This window comes from Carcharodon carcharias, chromosome 2 (assembly GCF_017639515.1).
Source record: "Carcharodon carcharias isolate sCarCar2 chromosome 2, sCarCar2.pri, whole genome shotgun sequence".
NCBI lineage: Eukaryota > Metazoa > Chordata > Chondrichthyes > Lamniformes > Lamnidae > Carcharodon > Carcharodon carcharias.
In genome coordinates, this window is record NC_054468.1 from 132,506,432 (window position 1) to 132,525,367 (window position 18,936).

Consider the following 18,936-nt stretch of genomic DNA (forward strand, 5'->3'; position numbering starts at 1 on the left):
GGGATAAGGCTGAGTCCTTTACTAAGGACAGATCATTCAGTGTCAGAAAGGGGAAGTTCAGAGGGTATTGTGAATATCTGGCAAGGGGTGAGATTAGAAGAAGGGTGTGGTCAGAGGGAAGTGAAGGATAAGAGAGATCCCTGGAGGGGTGTGGGTACCCATGAATTGTTGGATCTTGCAAACCTTAACAACCTGACAGAAAAAGTTCCAAATCAAGGCGAGAGCAGGACATGGCACCAATACAGTCATGGATGTAACGGGAAAAGAGGGAGCACACCTGCTCTTGGCACATCTTTTGTTTCTTGTCCGGTCACCATTCCCTTTGGTCTTGGAAAACTAACTTCTGTCATAAAAACAAAAAAAAACTGCGGATGCCGGAAATCCAAAACAAAAACAGAATTACCTGGAAAAACTCAGCAGGTCTGGCAGCATCGGCGGAGAAGAAAAGAGTTGATGTTTCGAGTCCTCATGACCCTTCGACAGAACTTGAGTTCGAGTCCAAGAAAGAGTTGAAATAATAAATAAATAATAATAATAAATAAATCATATTTCAACTCTTTCTTGGACTCGAACTCAAGTTCAGTCGAAGGGTCATGAGGACTCGAAACGTCAACTCTTTTCTTCTCCGCCGATGCTGCCAGACCTGCTGAGTTTTTCCAGGTAATTCTGTTTTAACTTCTGTCATTCACTGTTTCCTGACGTTCACCCTACCACAGACCTTCCTTGACCCACCCACTCCTTGCTCAAAGCCGATTAGATGAAAGGTGAATTCCCCACAGGTGCTGCAATAAACTGAGCATTTCCAGCATTTTCTCTTTTCAGTACCGCACGGTTTTGGCTTAATGACGCATGCGCTGTTGGGGCGCGTGCGCCCGGCGGCGGCCCGGGTGTTGGGTGCGCGCTCCGCGGGAGTGCGAGGCGCGGGCATGAGCGGATCCCGGCTGAGCTAACGCTCAGAGTCGATGGCGGCAATGGCTGGTGCTGGGATTGGTAGGTGACCGAAAGCGGGTTTTCATTGAGCGAGTTTCGGGTCGGGTGCGGCGGCGGCGGGTGAGAGTCGCTTGGCGCTGTCTGTTGGGCAGGTCTCCAGGTTTGCCCGCGCTCCCTCCCAATTCATCCCCTCACGAAGTCTCCCGGAAATACATACACTCCACGTGTAACCCTTCCCCAACCCCGAGTCCCGGACCTTGACCCCGGACTTTCCTTCCTCATGTCACCCACCGCCCCCCACCCCATCCCGCGCTACCCCGGGTCCCTCCCCCCTCCCCCGGGTCCCTCTCACACCCCCCCCCCCGACTCCTCCCTCCCCCCTCTCACAGCCCCCCCGCCCCCTCTCACAGCCCCCCCGCCCCCTCTCACAGCCCCCCCGCCCCCTCTCACGCCCAGCCCAGCCCCCTCTCACGCCCAGCCCAGCCCCCTCTCACGCCCAGCCCAGCCCCCTCTCACGCCCAGCCCAGCCCCCTCTCACGCCCAGCCCAGCCCCCTCTCACGCCCAGCCCAGCCCAGCCCCCTCTCACCCCGCGCTCCCCCGGGTCCCTCACCCCTCTCCCTCCTCCCCCCTCTCTCCCCCCCCGCCCCCGCCCCCCGGCCCCACTCCTCCTCCCCGCCCCGGCCCCCCTCTCACCACTCCCCCCCCCCCCCCCCCCCCCCCCTTTCCCAAGGCTCCTCCTCCCGTCTCCGGGGACCCCCTCCCTCTCCTCTCCAGGGACCCCCTCCCTTCCCGGGACCCCCCCTTCCCGGGACATTCCCCCCCCCCTCTTCCCACTGCCCCCTCCCCTAGAGCCCCCCACCCTCCTCTTAGTGATGACATTTTGATCAGAATTAAATTGCCGGGGAAGGGATATATTGCATCGTTTGAGTCGTCCCTAAGCCTTGACAGTTTTGTTAGCAGTAAAATATTGGAGTACTGTATTCATTCTCTGCAACTAACAGCCGCTTCTGTAACTTAAGCAGCTGACAGTAGAACCTTTCACCTGAATGCTGGGCCTCAGACTCCAAATACCTATTAAATAATCAGGAGTTTTAGATACTTTTCACTGTCACTTTTTTAAGAGTGCGTTAACAGTGTTGAATTGTCAAAAGTTGCAATTTCAGCTGCAGAGAAACTCTGGAGGGAATACACTCAATTAAACTCATGTAACATTTCAATGCAGCTTCAATTCATTTTTAATGAAAAGAAAACGGTTGGCAACCGTACAGAGTTTACAAGTTATCCCCAGCGCTGTTGTTCAGTTAAAATACCTACTATGAGGTTGACGATTAAATCATACCCTAGCCTTGTTTGTCCAGGTAGTTTTCATGTTCCATCTTAAGCTGCTTCCCATTCACTAGATTTTGTCTCTCCTGGCAGAGTTTTGTATTATCGACTCACATTAATTGCCCGAATTCCATGTTTTTTAACCTCCATTGTTATAATAGCCCAATGACATCATGCATGTTTTAATACTGTTATGCATTCTCTGACTCATCATGAATAGAAAGTCCATTAGTGTAATTTATTCTATTCCATAGCTCTGTGCAAAATCTGTCTTTGCAACCATTATGTCAGCCTTGGCTTGGTGGTAATAGAGTGAGTCAGAACGTTGTGGGCTGTAAATTGGATGTTGTAGTCCCACTCCATAGACTTAATCGCATAATCTAGACTGATACTGCATTACAGGAGTAAGGGAGTGCTTCATTGTTATTTTTTACATAAGATATTAAACATACTCACCCTCTCCCCTCTTAGGTGGGCGTAAATGTTTCCATGGCACTGTTTTAAAGAAGAACAGTGAATTACTCCCCATCGTTGTGGTCTATATTGATATCGCAAACAACATCACTAAGCAGATTATTTGATAATTTTCAATTTTCTGTTTGGGGAAACATGTCATCCAAAAGATGGCACCTCCCAACAGTGCAGCACTCCTTCAGTACTGCACCAGAGTGTCAGCTTAGATTTTGTGCTCAAACTGTTGGAATGAAAGTTGAAACCACAACTTTCTGACTCAGAGGTAAGAGTCCTACCAACAGCCAAGCTGGTAATGTTAATCTTCAGGTTGTCAGTCGTTTAAACATGCCTTGTACTTTTGGTCTACACCAACCAGACATTTTAAACAGATTGTCAATGTCCCCATGATACTAATCAAAAGATGAAGAAACTGGTCATGACCCCTTGGCCAGTACAGTTCTGCATTAGTTTTGCTTGTGCAGGGGTCACGTCTTTTTTTGTTCTTCATTCATTCTTGTGATGTGCATATTTCTGGCAAGGTTGTCACTAATTGCCCAGCCCAAGTTTAAATTGAGTGATTTCTCACACCACTTCAAAGGGCCTTTAAGAATTGACCATTTTGATGTAGGGCTGGTGTCACATATAGGCCAGGTAAGGCCAGATCTAATTCCTACACTTTTTGGTTGGTTGCACTCTTGCCTCAGCACTGCAGCATGCACTTCCATGGCTTAACTTTCAGTGCACATTACTTTTCATGTGTGATCTAGTACTGACTGCTTGGATTGGTTGCTTCCTATGTATCTCAAGCTGCATTGTCTTTAGGTTTTAACTTTTGCCACCTTGATAAAAAATTTTGCAAAGCTGCGCTGTCCTGGCTAGTTAAAGATGAGGTATTCTACTTTCCAGTTTGAGAAAATAAGTCTTCATTATATATGAAATTGGTTAATTGTTTTAACTGATTTTTATTACAGATTCCATAGTGGATTGTACATACCATGCATGAATCTGCAGCAAAGAAAATATGTATTTAACTGTTGCGAACCATGAAGGTACCAAAAGTTGCATATGTGTTTGTCCTTTTCATATGCCTATTCGTATACTTACATCTAAAGAAACCTTTTCAAAGAATACAAAATGGACTTGGATTCACTATACAGGCAACACTCAAACAACCTACCCCTCAAGACTTTTACGGAATCATGTTTGATGCAGGCAGTACTGGGACGCGCATCCATGTCTTCAAGTTTACCAAGATGCCAAGCGGTAAGTTTTCACTTCCAGTTATTTTGAAAATTGGCTAAAATGCAGCTATTGATACTGAGAAACATAATCCCTCCTGTAATACTTCCTACTGCAATCAGCAGCTTTAGCTTATGATAATACTGCTCTATGTCTGCATAGTCTTTGTGTCTTGTCACTGAGATCAAGAACTTTGCAAGGAATTCAAATTATGCTATTTTAAAGGCATGTGCAGGAACAGAGATCTGTGGATTCACATTGTTATGATCTCCATAGGGAAAGAGAAATTCAAACTTCCAGTTAACAGGACAGTATAAAGTGTCAGGATTTCATGTTTTAAAACTTTGTCTGTATCATATGATTTCAAACACCATTGACTAAATATTGTTTTCTTTTGTAGGCAACATATACTTTAGAGTTTCTTTTTACTTATCACAGGTTGCACTCTCCATGGAATTACAGTTCCTATCACAAACAGTTCACAGTTGTTCTTAGCTTCCAATGGGTTGTTTCCTTTTTTCTGTCCCAGCCAGATAACTCTTAATCCCAGAACTATTTCTCACTGTGAGATTTACACTGTAGACTTCTTCCTCTAGTTTAAAGCTAGGTAAATCAGGAGGAGGTGGTGGTGTAGTGGTATTGTCGCTGGGCTAGTAATCCAGAGACCTAGGGTAATGCTCTGGGGACCTGGGTTCCAATCCCACCATGCAGATAGTGAAATTTGAATTCAATAAAAATCTGGAATTATATGTCTAATGATGACCATGAAACCATTGTCGATTGTTGTAACAGCCTGATATAGTCATACTTAAGGAAATATACCTACAGACAATGTCCTAGGCACCACCATCACCATACCTGGGTACCCCAATGTCCCATCCCAACTGCAGGACAGACCCAGCAGAGGTGGCAGCACAATGGTACCAGTTGGGGGACTTCAATGTCCATCAACAAGAGTGGCTCCACCACAGATCGAGCTGGCTGAGTCTTAAAGGACATAGGACTAGGTCTGTGGGCAAAACATACTTGACCTCATCCTCACCAACCTGCCTGCCGCAGATGACAGTATCAGTAGAAGTGACTACTGCACAGACAGAGACGAAGTCCTGCCTTCACATTGAGGATACCTTCCATCGTGTTGTGTGGCACTACGGGATGGGATAAATTTCAAACAGATCTAGCCAATCCAGGCATCTATGAGGCGCTGTGGGCCATCAGCAGCAGCTGAATTGTACTCCATCACAATCGGTAACTCATGGCCTGCCATATCCCCCACTCATTGCTACCAAGGTGTCAACCTGAAGCTACAACACAGGACTACTTGCATGCCAAACAGCATAAACAACAAGTGATAGTCAGAGCTAAGCGATACACAACCAACAAATCAGCCTAAGCTCTGAAGTCCTGCCACATCAAGTCATGAATTGGAAAGTGGTCGCCTCGCGATGCAGCTCTCCCCCGTCAGGAGTAGCGGCTATCGTCAGAGAGCCGCTGCTCAGGAATCCGCCCCTCCGTCCTTTTCAGTGGTTGGCGGAGAGGAGGGCTGTGGCCGCAGGGGTGACCAGGATCGGGGACGTGCTGGGTGGCGGAGGACTGGGCTGGATGCTCCCGCAGGAGTTGGCGCGACGCGCGTCTGTGAGTGTCCAGGTCGCAGCCGATGCCATCCAAGACCTGAGAACGGTCGTGCTCGGACCCGACGTTATTTTGGGTCTTGAGGTGGCCCAGGTGCGCGGTGGTCTTCCGTCTGAGCGTTTCCCTGTTCGGACGGAATTCCACATTGGCCCCAAGCCCCGAACCCTCCCTCGGGTGCTGGTGCCCCGCAATATGAGCCGCCTCGGGGACATGCCCTCTGTGCCTTTTGGCACAGCAAAGAGGGGCTTTTTGTATGGACTGCTGCTGCACACCTTCCATTTTCTCGCCCTTGTCCGTCGACCGGACACGCCCTGGCGTGCCTTGTTGCCGTCCGGCGGCGGAGGCCCTCGATGGGAGGCCCTCTACGGAGGTGTCCTCCCCCTTTCTATCGGGGACCTGGGTTGGAGGGTGTTGCATGCAGCAGTCCCTTATAATAAGAGGATGCATAGGTTCACGGACTCTCAGGACACATGCCCTTTTTGCGGTCTTGTGGAGTCCGTGGACCAAGTATACATAGGGTGTTGTAGGCTGCACTCCCTTTTTAGTTATTTGAAAAACCTTTTATTGATGTTTTGTTTGCACTTCAGCCCCACGCTCCTGATCTATGGGCACCCGGTGCGGAAGGGGGTCGGGAAGGAGGAGGACCTCCTCGTGAACCTGCTCCTGGGCCTGGCCAAGTTGGCCATTAACAGGTCCAGGCAGCGAGCGATCGACGGGGGAGTCCCGCCCGATTGTTTGTCCCTCTTCCGCGGCTACGTTCGCTGCCGGATGTCCCTGGAGAAGGAGCACGCGGTGTCTGCTGGCACTCTCGAGGCCTTCCGTGCTCGGTGGGCACCGCGGGGACTGGGGTGTTTTGTTGACCCCTTTAATCACATTTTGATTTAAAGTTTGTAAGTTTCCTTTAAACTTTGTTCTTGGTTTTACAGCTGACCTGAATTAGGGGCTGTGCCTGATTTATCCCAATTTTGTTGATTTGGTTTTCATTTAAAAGATTATCAAGTCATGAATGGTGGTGGACAATTAATTCACTGGAGGAGGAGGCTCCATGAACATCTGCTATCATTGAAGATGGAGATGACAGCCCTTTAGTGGTGAAATGCTTCATGCCACTTCATTTCATTGAAGCTGTATAGGACCTTGGTGAAAAAAGATAGAATTGCGTTAGAAGCAGTTCAGAGAAAGTTCACTCATTCCTGGGCTGAAGAGCTTACCTTATGAAGAAAGGTTGACATACCCATTGGAGTTTAGAAGAATGAGAGGTGATCTTATTGAAACATATAAGATCTTGAGGGGTCTGGATAGGGTGGATAACAGGAGGATGTTTCCTCTTGTTGGGGGAACTAGAACTTGGGGACATTGTTTAGGAATAAGAGGCCTCTCCCTTAAGACAGAGCTAAGTGATTCCACAACCAACAGATCAGATCTATGCTCTGCAGTCCTGACACATCCAGTAGTGAATGGTGGTGGACAGTTAGACAACTCACTGGAGGAAGAGGCTCCACAAATATCTCCATCCTCAATGATGGGGGAGCCTAGCACATCAGTGCAAAGATAAGGCTGAAGCATTTGCATAAGGCTGAAACACAAAAAGCAAGACAAATCCAACTCGGCCACTTACCGTCCCATCAGTCTACTCTCCATCATCATTAAAGTGATGGAAGGGGTCATAAACAGTACTATCAAGCAGCACTTGCTTAGCAATAACCTGCTCACTGGCACTCAGTTTGGGTTCTGCCAGGGTCACTCAGCTCCTGACCTCATTACAGCCTTGGTTCAAACATGAACAAAAGAGTTGAACTCCCGAGGTGAGCGTGACTGCTCTTGACATCAAGGCAGCATTTGACTGAGTGTGGCATCAGGGAGCCCTAGCAAAACGAGTCATTGGGAATCAGGGGGAAAACTCTCTGCTGTTTGGAGCCATACCTAGCTCAAAGGAAGATGGTTGTGGTTGTTGGAGATCAATGATCTCAGTTCCAGGACATCACTGGAGGAGTTCCCCAGGGTAGTGTCCTAGGCCCAGCCATTTCAGCTGCTTCATCAATGATCTTCCTTCCATCATAAAGTCAGATGTGGGGATGTTCACTGACCCTTGCAAAATGTTCCACACCATTTGCGACGACTCAGATTCTGAAGCAGCCCATGTGCAAATGCAGCAAGATATGGACAATATCCAAACTTGGGCTGACAAGTGGCAAGTAACATTCGCGCCACATAATTGCCAGGCAATGACCACCTCCAGCAAGAGAGAATCTAACCCTTTAGATCGCATTACCATCACTGAATCCCCCATTATCAACATCCTGGAGGTTACCATTGACCAAAAATTGAACTGGACCAGCCATATAAATATTGTGGCCTCAAGAGCAGGTCAGAGGCTAAGAATCCTGCAGCGAGTAACTCCATCTGACTCCCCAAAGCTTGTTCACCATCTAGAAGGCACAAGTCAGGAGTGTGATGGAATACTCCCCATTTGCCTAGATGAGTACAGCTCCAGCAACACTCAAAGCTTGACACCATCCAGGACAAAGCAGCCCACTTGATTGGCACCCATTCCGCAAGCATTCATTCCCTCCACCATTGGTGCACAGTGGGAGCAATGTGTACCATCTACAAAATGGACTGCAGGAATTCACCAAGCCTCCTGAGACATCACTTTCAAAAACCACGACCATTACTATCTAGAAGGACAAGGGCAGCAGGCACATGGGAACACCACCACCTGGAGGTACCCCTCCAAGCCACTCACCATCCTGACTTTAAACTATGTTGCCATTCCTTCACTGTTGCTGGGTCAAAATCCTGGAACCCCCTCCCTGAGAGCACTGTGGGTGTTCCTACACCACATGGACTGCAGTGATTCAAGAAGGCAACTCACTACCACTTTCTCATGGACAATTAAGGATGGGCAATAAATGCTGGCCTGGCCACTGAAGCCCACATCTCATGAATGAATAAAAAATAAATTGTCCAGCCTCTTTTAACTCTTCACAAACACAATCTTCAATCTGAATGCAAGCCCCCACTTGCGTTCTGGATGGTGAACGATAGGGTCAGCATTTTCTCTGCTTAAGGTGCAGGCCTGGCTGGTTCTATCATTTGCTTCCTACTCTGTTGGCTACAGATCACACAAGACTAAACTGCAAGTGCTGTCTGTCTGTGATATTCCTGGGGAGCCTGTAACCTGATCTCACAATGGCTTCCTCTATTCTTTTCATGGCAATGGGAAACACATGAGCTTTACATCAAAGTAGGAATGTTAACTAGCGATCCTTGATCCCAATTGCCTTAGAAGTAAAGGGATAGTTTATAGCATAATTGTTTTCAATTTTTATATCCACAACTTCTTTCTGACTTTGGGAGACTCAGACCATTCATTGTAGGCTTAGAAATTGCTGTCATTGTACCTAAGCATAAATAACTTGCCCCTCCCTCACATTAAAACAATTGAGTCTTTCTCTGGTATCTATTAATTAAACCACACAGGCTTACTGTCAGTCAGACTCCAACACAGTTCACAGGTCCTTTCATGTACCCTACATTTAAAGCTAAAGTCCTAAAATATAGTAATCTTATAAACAAAAAGGTACAATCCTAAAGCATAATAACCATAGAAATTTCACAAGTATAACAACAGAGACATGTCTTTAAAGGTAGCAGGACAAATTGATGCAGCTACCATTTTTCCTGCCAACCTTTGATTCCAATTTATTCAGCCTAGATACATTCTTACCCCATTGAATTTATCTCCAGTTAGTTATTCTTACTCTAGATTGTTCTTTGTCCTCTTCCATGGCCAACTTAAACCTTATGATACAATGGTCAGTGTCCACTAAATGTTTTCCTACTGATACTCTACCGACCTGCCCTACCTCATTCCCAAGAACCAGGTCTAGCAGTCAAGGTATACCCCCTCGAAGGGGAAAAGTACAGCAAACAAATCCAGAGTTTCCTGGGTGACAAAAGAGATAACGATTAAGATGAAAAAGAATAACAGATGGCAGGTGGATAATACAATTGAAACCAGGCTGAATATAGAAGGTTCAGAGGTAAAGTGACAAAGCAAATAAGAGAAGCAAAGAGTCAGTATGAAAAGATACTGACAGCTAACCTAAAAGGGAATCCCAAAGTCTTCTATAGGCATATAAATATTAAAAAGGTGGTAAAAGGAGGAGTAGGGCCGACTAGGACCAAAAGCAGGATTTATGCATGGAGGCAGTGGGAATCGCTGAGGTATTAAATGAATACTTTGCATCTGTCTTTACCAAGGAAGAAAATGCTACCCAGGCCACTGTGGAAGAGGAGGTAATCAATGCAATAGATGGGTTTAAAATTGATAAGGAAGAGGTATTTGATAGGCTACCTGTACTTTAAGTTGATGAAGTAGAAGGAAGAGATGAGATGCATTCAAACATATTGAGGGAAGCGAGAATGGAAATTGCAAAGGTACTGGCCACAATTTTCCGGTCTTGCTTAGACTCGGGTGGTGCCAGAGGACTGAAGAATTGCACATGTTACACTTGTTCAAAAAAGGGTGCAAGGATAAGCGCAGCAACTACAGACCAATCAGTTTAACTTCAGTGGTGGGGTAACTTCTAGACATAATTTGGACAAAATTAATAGTCACATGAACAAATGTGGGTTAATCAAGGAAAGCTGTTTGTTAAGCAAAAATCGTGTTTAACTAACTTGCTGGAGCTTTTTATATAGCTAACAGAGTGGGTTGATGTGGTGTACATGGACTTCCAAAAGGCAGTTGATACAGTGCCGCACAACAGACTTGTGAGCAAAGCTATAACTCATGGTATAAAAGGTAGAAACATGATGATACAAAATTTGTTGAGTGACAGGAAACTGAGAATCGTGGTTAATGGATGTTTTTTGGGCTATAGGAAAGTTTGTAGTGGAATTCCCCAGGAGTCATTGTTAGGACCCTTGCTCTTCCTGATATATATTAATGACCTAGACTTTGGTGTACAGGGCACAATTTCAGAAGTTGTGGATGATACAAAACTTGGCAGTATTGTGAATTGTGACGAGGATAGTGTAGAACTTCAAAAGGACGTAGACAAATTGGTGAAATGAGCAGACAAGTGGGGGATGAAGTTCCATGCAGAGGAATGTGAAGTGATTCATTTTGGTAGGAAGAACATGGAAAACCAATATAAAATAAAGGATACAACTCTAAAGAGGGTGCAGGAGCAGAGTGACCTGGGTATACATATGCATAAGTTATTGAAGGTGGTAAGACAGGTTGCAAGCACAGTTAATAAAACATACAGTATCCTAGGTTTTATTAAAGGGACATAGAGTACAAGGGCAAGGAGGTTATGTTGAACTTGTATAAGACACTAGTTTGGCCTCAGCTAGAGTATTACGTCCAGTTCTGGGCGTGGCACTTTAGGATAGGTGTGAAGGCATTGGAGAGTGTGCAGAAAAAATTCATGAAAATGGTTCCAGGGATGAGGCACTTCACTTATGAAGATAGATTGGAGAAGATGAACTGTTTTGGAGAAGAGAAGGCTGAGAGGAGATTTGTTAGAGGTAGTCAAAATCATGAAGGGTCTGGAGAGAGAAGATAGGGAGAAACAGTTCCCACTCTTGAAAGGATCGAGAACAAGAGGGCACAGATTTAAGGTAATTGGCAAAAGAAGGGAAAGCGACATGAGGAAAAACTTCTTCATGCTGCGAGTGGTTAATGTCTGGAATGCACTGCCTGACAGTGAGGTGGAGGCAGGCTCAATGAAGGCATTCAGAAGGGAATTAGACTCTAATCTCAAAAGGGAATAATGTACAGGGTTACGGGGAGAAGGCCAGAGAAAGGCACTAGGCAAATTGTTTATTTGACGAACTGGTGCATACACGATGGGCTGAATGGCCTACTATGCACAGTTGGAGGGGGCTCTTTTGAGACAGTAAACTGAGGTCCCTCTGTCCTTTTCAGATGGATGCAAGAGACTCCAAGATACTATTTCAAAAAAGAACTATGGAGTTCTCCTTGGGTTGTCCATTTAATGCTTTTTGCCAGCATTTGATGGCCTAATTTTTATCATATAAATTTAGATCAAAATGGTTTTTAAAGCTCTCCAGCATCTATCCTGCACAGCAGTAACCTGGCTTTAGATGTGTATCCTATTGTCTATTTTCAATGTATTTGTTGCCTAGGTCTGTAAACTCTAAAATCAATTTCATAAACTTGGGTCTTTTAAAGGTATTAGGTAAAACAATTGTTATTATATATTGCTGTAAGCTCACCTAATTGATATGAACCTCAGATTTGAGAAGTCGAATCATTCAATTTTCTAAATTTGCAATTCTTTTCAACAGAATCTCCTAAACTTGCACATGAAACTTTCCAAGCCTTGAAGCCAGGATTGTCAGCATATTCTGATGAGCCCCATTTGGTATTACTTTCTCTTTCTTTCTTTTGCTTATCAGTGAATAAAATTTACCAGTAACTCAGCTTGTGATATAAAACAGGAAATGCTGTTAACACTCAACAGGTCAACCAACATCTATGGAGAGAGAAGCAGAATCAACACAAGTATAGAAACAAAGATGGATCCAGAGAATGTATAACTAGTTGCAGCAGAATAGTGGAGGGAGGAAGGGTGGTGGCATAAAATGGAAACTCTGGCAAAAAGAAGGTTTCTGTGTTCCTTGAATGTTGCAGAAGAAAATCAAGCAGACCCCAAACATATTGGACACTCCACTCTAAGCACCAGCTTAAGTCTCTGCCATACCTGGAGGAACTGATGCAGTATCCTTCATTGCCAGTTGTTCGTTCCTTGTTAAGGCTGTAACATGCCTAATAGAAAAGTGAGGAGCTGTTCCTCGAGTCTGTGTTGAACTTGATCAAATCAGTGTAGGAAACCAAAGACAGACAGATCACAGTAGGAGTGGGTTGGAGAATTAAATTGGCAAGTGACTAGAAGCTCGGTTGTGTTTGCAAGCGGAGTGGAGGGATTTAGCAAAACAATGAGTTTGGTTCTGTAAAGTAATGTAAAAATGCAAAGTAATGCCTAGATTGTGCTCAGAGCTTGAGTACTAGTCTTCCAAATCATCTTCACACCCCTGGATAGTTGGAAGAGAAAGCTCACTTTCTGATAGTTAAATCCTGTCCCTTTTCGAACCCAGAGCTGTTCTCTTCCCCACTTCAACATGATCTTTTATTTATCTTTCTTTAGTCTATAGCAGTATGGTCAATGCACTTTTGAACATTTTGTTCTTTCTGAGTTCCAATCCAATGCTCAGTTGGCTAGCCTTTCATCTTCCAACCTCCGTAAACCTCAGCTCAAGCAAAATTCTGCTGCCTATATCCTAACTTGCACCAGAGCTGTTCACCCATTATCCTTGTATTTGTTAACTCCCAGTCCACCACACCTTGATTTCAAATTCCTCCAACTGTGGATGTTGGAATTCCAAAACAAAAACAAAAATACAGTTAACTGTGTTCCTCTCTGCAAATGCTGCCAGACTTGCTGAGTTTTTCCAGGTAGAAATCTAATCTAACCCTCTTGCAGTGCAGGTAAGCACTGCCAGTTTTGCCAGAAACCAGACTGTAGCTGATAAACCAGTATGACCAGTGTGACAGTCACAAGCTTTGAGAGAGCATTGAGGATGGGCTGTAGGCTTGACAAAGTTATTTTAAAAGCTTAAACAGCAGACTGGAGACATAACAGATGAATCTTCTCATGTAGTGCAGTGCAGATGCTTAATACTTTGACATTTGGATACAATACATTGTCTTGAGTTGATCCAGCATACACCTGCAGCATCACTCAAAGGCTGCAACTGTTGGAAATAGTTCAGTAGCACTTTTGTGATGGCAGACTTGACACTCAGGCCATTGAATAGTATAGCATGTCATTGTATTTAAGTGTCGTCATGAAAATTTGGCATTGTGACTTGTTATATTTGCATCAGGATCCCTCGACACACCCATAAAGAACAGCTGCAGTACATTGCCACATAATTTCCAAACAAAATCAATAAGCACAAAAATATGTAAAATCCAACCATGGCCAAATAGCATATTACTGAATGTTCGACAGCACGGGATTCAACAGTGACTTCAACATTGGACTTCCTATGACGCACTGATAAACAGTCAGAACTGATGATCTACAATGATAAAAATAAACAAAACAAACAGAATTTCCAACCTCTGAATAGTCGACTGCAGAAGCCATTGCAGCTGCTAAATCGAACCTCGAGTTTCAACTCCTTCACTTCGGAAAGAAGGAACTCAAGCAATGAGCCCGCAATGATATCTCAGAGGAACTGATTTGAAATCTCATTTTTAAGTATCTTTTTTACTTTTATCTGCTCATCTTTATATCTGCATTTTAATTAATAACTTTATCACTTTTACCTAAGTAACTTTTAACAGTTTTTGTAATAAACTAACCCTCATCTTGTTTAAGACTAAAGCTTGTCTGCTGGGTTTCAAATTGAACCACTCAAATTAAAAGGGAGCTACATACATACGCGCACCGATTGTTAACTCTCAGACCACTTTGAGGAAACGCCTTTTATGTGGACAGGACACTAATCTATAATATAGTTTATGGCACCATTCTAAAGAAGAGCAGAGAGGTTCTTGCCAGTGTCCTGGCCAATATTTATTCCTCAACCAGTGAATTTTTTTTAAAAATCTGGCAATTATCACACTGTTGGTCGTGGGACCTTGGTATGTGCGAATTGGTTGCCAAGGTTATCCTGCAATACAACAGTGACAACATTCCAAAAGTACTTCATTGGCTGTAAAGTACGTTGGGATACCATGAGAAAGGCATGATGTAAATGCAAGACTTACTTTCTTAACTCCAAGTTCAAACTGATGCTATTTGTGCAGCTTTTTGTGCAAGAAACCCAAGGTCATACTCAAAAGAGGTTCATACAATGGACATATTGATTTTAGACAAACTAAATTAAGTTCCTTACTGCAAATCAGTGGGGACCTTACTGGGCATAATTTTCAAATAAGCTGCATAAAATGGGACCCCAATGGATAATCCCCAAATAATTCAAAGGCAAGTGGATCATGAACCTTGTGAGAAGCAGGTTCTAAAACCATTTCAAACAAATGTCAGAGGTAGTTGAGTTTTGGCAGACAAGATCAAAGTAATTGACCAGTGGACAACCAATGTGCAAAGATTTTCTACTTGATTTTGAGTTCTGTCAGTGTGTGCCCTGAGGCATCTACCTGTGGACCTACTGTCAACTGTAACATCCCGAGGTCCAAATGTGAGAAGAGAGCTCCCTTGAAAGGCACTGATATGTAAGCCCTGGTCATTTACAGGATTTCTGAAAATTAGTTTCTGGGATTGATAACTTTTGGCCCTTCTACTAATCATCTTTTAAATGAACAGGGCTGCCAAAAGCAGAGGGAATGATTGTGTTCAGAAAAAGGGGACTATCTGGTTACTTGGCTCCAATAGTGAACTGAAAATATGGGAGACAGGAAGCCAAATAAGGCTCCCCAAATCCTGAAAATTGCATGAACCACAGGATTTCTCAGTTGATATGGATTCATGAAACAAGAATGTTTGCCTCCATGATGTCTAAATAGGATAAATGCTTAGCCAAGACTCTAATCTTGTGAATTGGACACCAGAATGCTAGCAGGTACAGGGAGTAGGAATGAGTCTTCTCACCAACAGGTATAAAAACAATGCTGTCCATCACACATATACCCGTACCGATCATCTTGCATTACTGTCTGAAAATAATTGAAAATTAACCTTACTGCCCTTAGTGACTGATGCGCCAGGTGGACCATTGTATTGTCCCTTTGCAGAGGGTATTCCATCATGCCAGACACACATCCATCAATTGCAAGGGATTCCTGCACAGAACGCCACCTTGAAATTATCATACAAAATCCAAAGCTAGTGCCTCTTTAATCCATACTGGTTGGAAAGGGAGAGCTCTGTGCTTATAATCTGAGATTGGAGCTTGAGGGCCACAAAAATTGTTACAATCAGGCTTAATGTTCTTAACTTTTCAGCAAGAACTACAATCCTGCACGTTCATGTAGTTAATGGTAAAGTACCCAGCTCCCCAACAGGGAGCACAGAGGTTGTCTCACATAATACTTTTTCAGGACATGGATTTAGGCAGCTTCTCTAATTTCATCCTCGGAGAGATGTTTCAGCTATGTTATACCTGGACTATCCCCAAAGAAGCATAGTCTGAAAGGCACCAGATTACTAGCTGTCATCAGGGGAAACTTTTGTGCCACCTTCTTTAATAACCCAGTTTTTTGCTGGGGCACCCTTATCTAAGGGAAACCCAGAGCTGCTAGACTGATGGCTCTCTTGTTGGAAGGCTCAGATATATGGCTTACATGCTATTCTGTGCTGACCAGTGTTAGCAGATCCTCAGTACTGAGTAGCAATTTGTAGACCCTCAGAGGAAAGCAAAATAATGCAGCTTCCGGATACCTGAAATGAAAACAAAAACTGCTAGAAACATTTAGAAGGTCTGGGAGCATCTGCGGAGAGAGAAACAGGGTTTCAGATTGATCACCTTTTGTCAGAACATCTGAAACAGGTACACTGTTTTCTCTCTGCATATGCTGCCAACCTAATGAAATTATGCTGGTTGAAGAATAAATATTGGCCAAGACACCCTGCTCTTCTTCAGAATGGTGTCATAAACTATATTATAGATTAGTGTCCCGATTACATAAAAATTGTTTCCTCAAAGTGGTCTGAGAGTTAAGAATTGGTGTGTATATACGTAGCTCCCTTTTAATTTGAACGGTTCAATTTGAAAATAACCCAGCAGACAAACTTCAGTCTTAACCAAGATCGAGGTTAGTTTATTACAAAAACTACTGCTGAAAGTTAATTAGGTAAAAGTAATAATGTTGTTAATTAAAATGCAGATACAAAGATGAAAAGTAGATAAAAATAAAAAAAAAATACTTAAAAATGAGATTTCAAATCAGTCCCTCTGAGATATCATTGCGGGCTCGTTGCTTGAGCTCCTTCTTTCTGAAGTGAAGGGGTTGAAACTTGAGGTTCAATTTAGCAGCTGCAGTGGCTTCTGCAGTCAACTTTTTAGAGGTTGGGCTTTTCAGGTGGACCCAGCAGGTCAGCAGCTTTTTGGGAGAGAGAGAAGGTTCCTATTCCTCACTAATTCTGTGGTTACGGCACTTGCAGATTGTCTGGATTTTTGTCAGCAGAACAGCAGTTGATTTCTTAATAGATTCCTCTTTGTTTTCTCTTGGCCAGGAACACTCTCTGAAGTTGTTTCTCAGCGTTCTTCCGGGGGTTCTGCACACAAATGGCTGTTCTCAGACAGACTTTATAGCATTCCAAAACTTAAAAAGGCTGCTATGTTAACTTCGATGAAGTGTTGTTCCACCAGCTGAAGAAGTTAATTATGTTGAGGTCCTTTGAAGTCCCTTCCTGTCTCCTGTTCCCTCAGAAGTAAAAGGATTTTTTCACACCTTTCAGAGTTCAATGGACACCCCTGGAGGGGTCTTTGCATTTTTTAATGAGTCTTCGTAGGCAGCTCTAGTGCTATGAGTCTGACAAGATTTGAATAAACTTCAGGAGGTGCCATGTTTTCTATTCTTACTTTTATTTTGAAAAAAGCTTTTAATCTCAATGTAAAGGTTTGAAAACAGAAATGTGCCTTTAAAGCAGTTGTCCTTAAAATGTGTATTATAACTACGCATTCGTGACATTAGTCATCTTTGATTTGACATTATGATTAGTCAGTCCTCAGCTTTCAGTTGAAGTTTTAATCTGAATTTGTTTTTCGGTTTTGTTTGTCCATCTAACTTGTTTAGAAGTATACAGTGCTTGACCCTGTCAAGGGTTCTGGTGATGTCCAAGACTGTAACAAATTGTTTTTGTAGGAGAATGTAGAGAAAGACAGAGTACTGGTCACATCATTTTCTCTCAACACAAATCAGGCTGACTAGAAATGTTTAAATAAGACAGTCATTCTATTGCCACAATGTGTTTCTAGCATTCAATTATGAAGAACCTAACTTTGTTATCCAAACTGGAATTGGCCTTTGTTTAAAGGCTGCTTTGGTTGACTAGAAGCATAGAATGGAAGAATTGTAATTGGACTGGAATTTAGCGCAGTCTTAGTGACAAGAATTAGAACAGTCTGGCTTTGTGTGAAATGCAAGTGCATATTATGGCCAGGAGACTGATGCAATCCTGTTTGTTAAGAATTTTCTAACTAATATATTTTTAGTTTGGAGTTTTTTTTTAGTAGCAGCTTTATGTAATGACATAATTACTCCAGAAATGAATATCCCGGCGTTTTTATCAGGTTTAAAATCTGCATTCAAAAGTGTGTACCAATATTGAAAATGGTAACTCCAGGTCCTATCTGCTGGGAGAAACTGCAGCAACAAGCCTTATAATCATAAAAACAAAAAAACTGCGGATGCTGGAAATCCAAAACAAAAACAGAATTACCTGGAAAAACTCAGCAGGTCTGGCAGCATCGGCGGAGAAGAAAAGAGTTGACGTTTCGAGTCCTCATGACCCTTCGACAGAACTTGAGTTCGAGTCCAGGAAAGAGCTGAAATATAAGCTGGTTTAAGGTGTGTGTGTGGGGGGCGGAGAGATAGAGAGACAGAGAGGTGGAGGGGGTTGGTGTGGTTGTAGGGACAAACAAGCAGTGATAGAAGCAGATCATCAAAAGATGTCAACGACAATAGTACAATAGAACACATAGGTGTTAAAGTTAAAGTTGGTGATATTATCTAAACGAATGTGCTAATTAAGAATGGATGGTAGGGCACTCAAGGTATAGCTCTAGTGGGTTTTTTTTTAATAATGGAAATAGGTGGGAAAAGGAAAATCTTTATAATTTATTGGGAAAAAAAAAGGGGGAAACAGAAAGGGGGTGGGGATGGGGGAGGGAGCTCACGACCTAAAGTTGTTGAATTCAATATTCAGTCCGGAAGGCTGTAAAGTCCCTAGTCGGAAGATGAGGTGTTGTTCCTCCAGTTTGCGTTGGGCTTCACTGGAACAATGCAGCAAGCCAAGGACAGACATGTGGGCAAGAGAGCAGGGTGGAGTGTTAAAATGGCAAGCGACAGGGAGGTTTGGGTCATTCTTGCGGACAGACCGCAGGTGTTCTGCAAAGCGGTCGCCCAGTTTACGTTTGGTCTCTCCAATGTAGAGGAGACCACATTGGGAGCAACGAATGCAGTAGACTAAGTTGGGGGAAATGCAAGTGAAATGCTGCTTCACTTGAAAGGAGTGTTTGAGTCCTTGGACGGTGAGGAGAGAGGAAGTGAAGGGGCAGGTGTTGCATCTTTTGCGTGGGCATGGGGTTGTGCCATAGGAGGGGGTTGAGGAGTAGGGGGTGATGGA

General features: G+C 43.8%; 1 protein-coding gene across 1 annotated transcript in view; it reads left to right on the plus strand.

The window, feature by feature from the left end:
* Positions 1–920: 920 nt before the first annotated feature.
* Positions 921–18,936, plus strand: part of entpd6 (ectonucleoside triphosphate diphosphohydrolase 6) — a 58,631-nt gene continuing 40,615 nt past the window's right edge. The window contains exons 1-3 of the mRNA XM_041183033.1: positions 921–990; positions 3,682–3,973; positions 11,906–11,982. Coding sequence (XP_041038967.1) covers positions 3,754–3,973; positions 11,906–11,982 — 297 coding nt within the window. The 5' untranslated portion in view covers positions 921–990; positions 3,682–3,753. The remainder of the gene's footprint in view (positions 991–3,681; positions 3,974–11,905; positions 11,983–18,936) is intronic.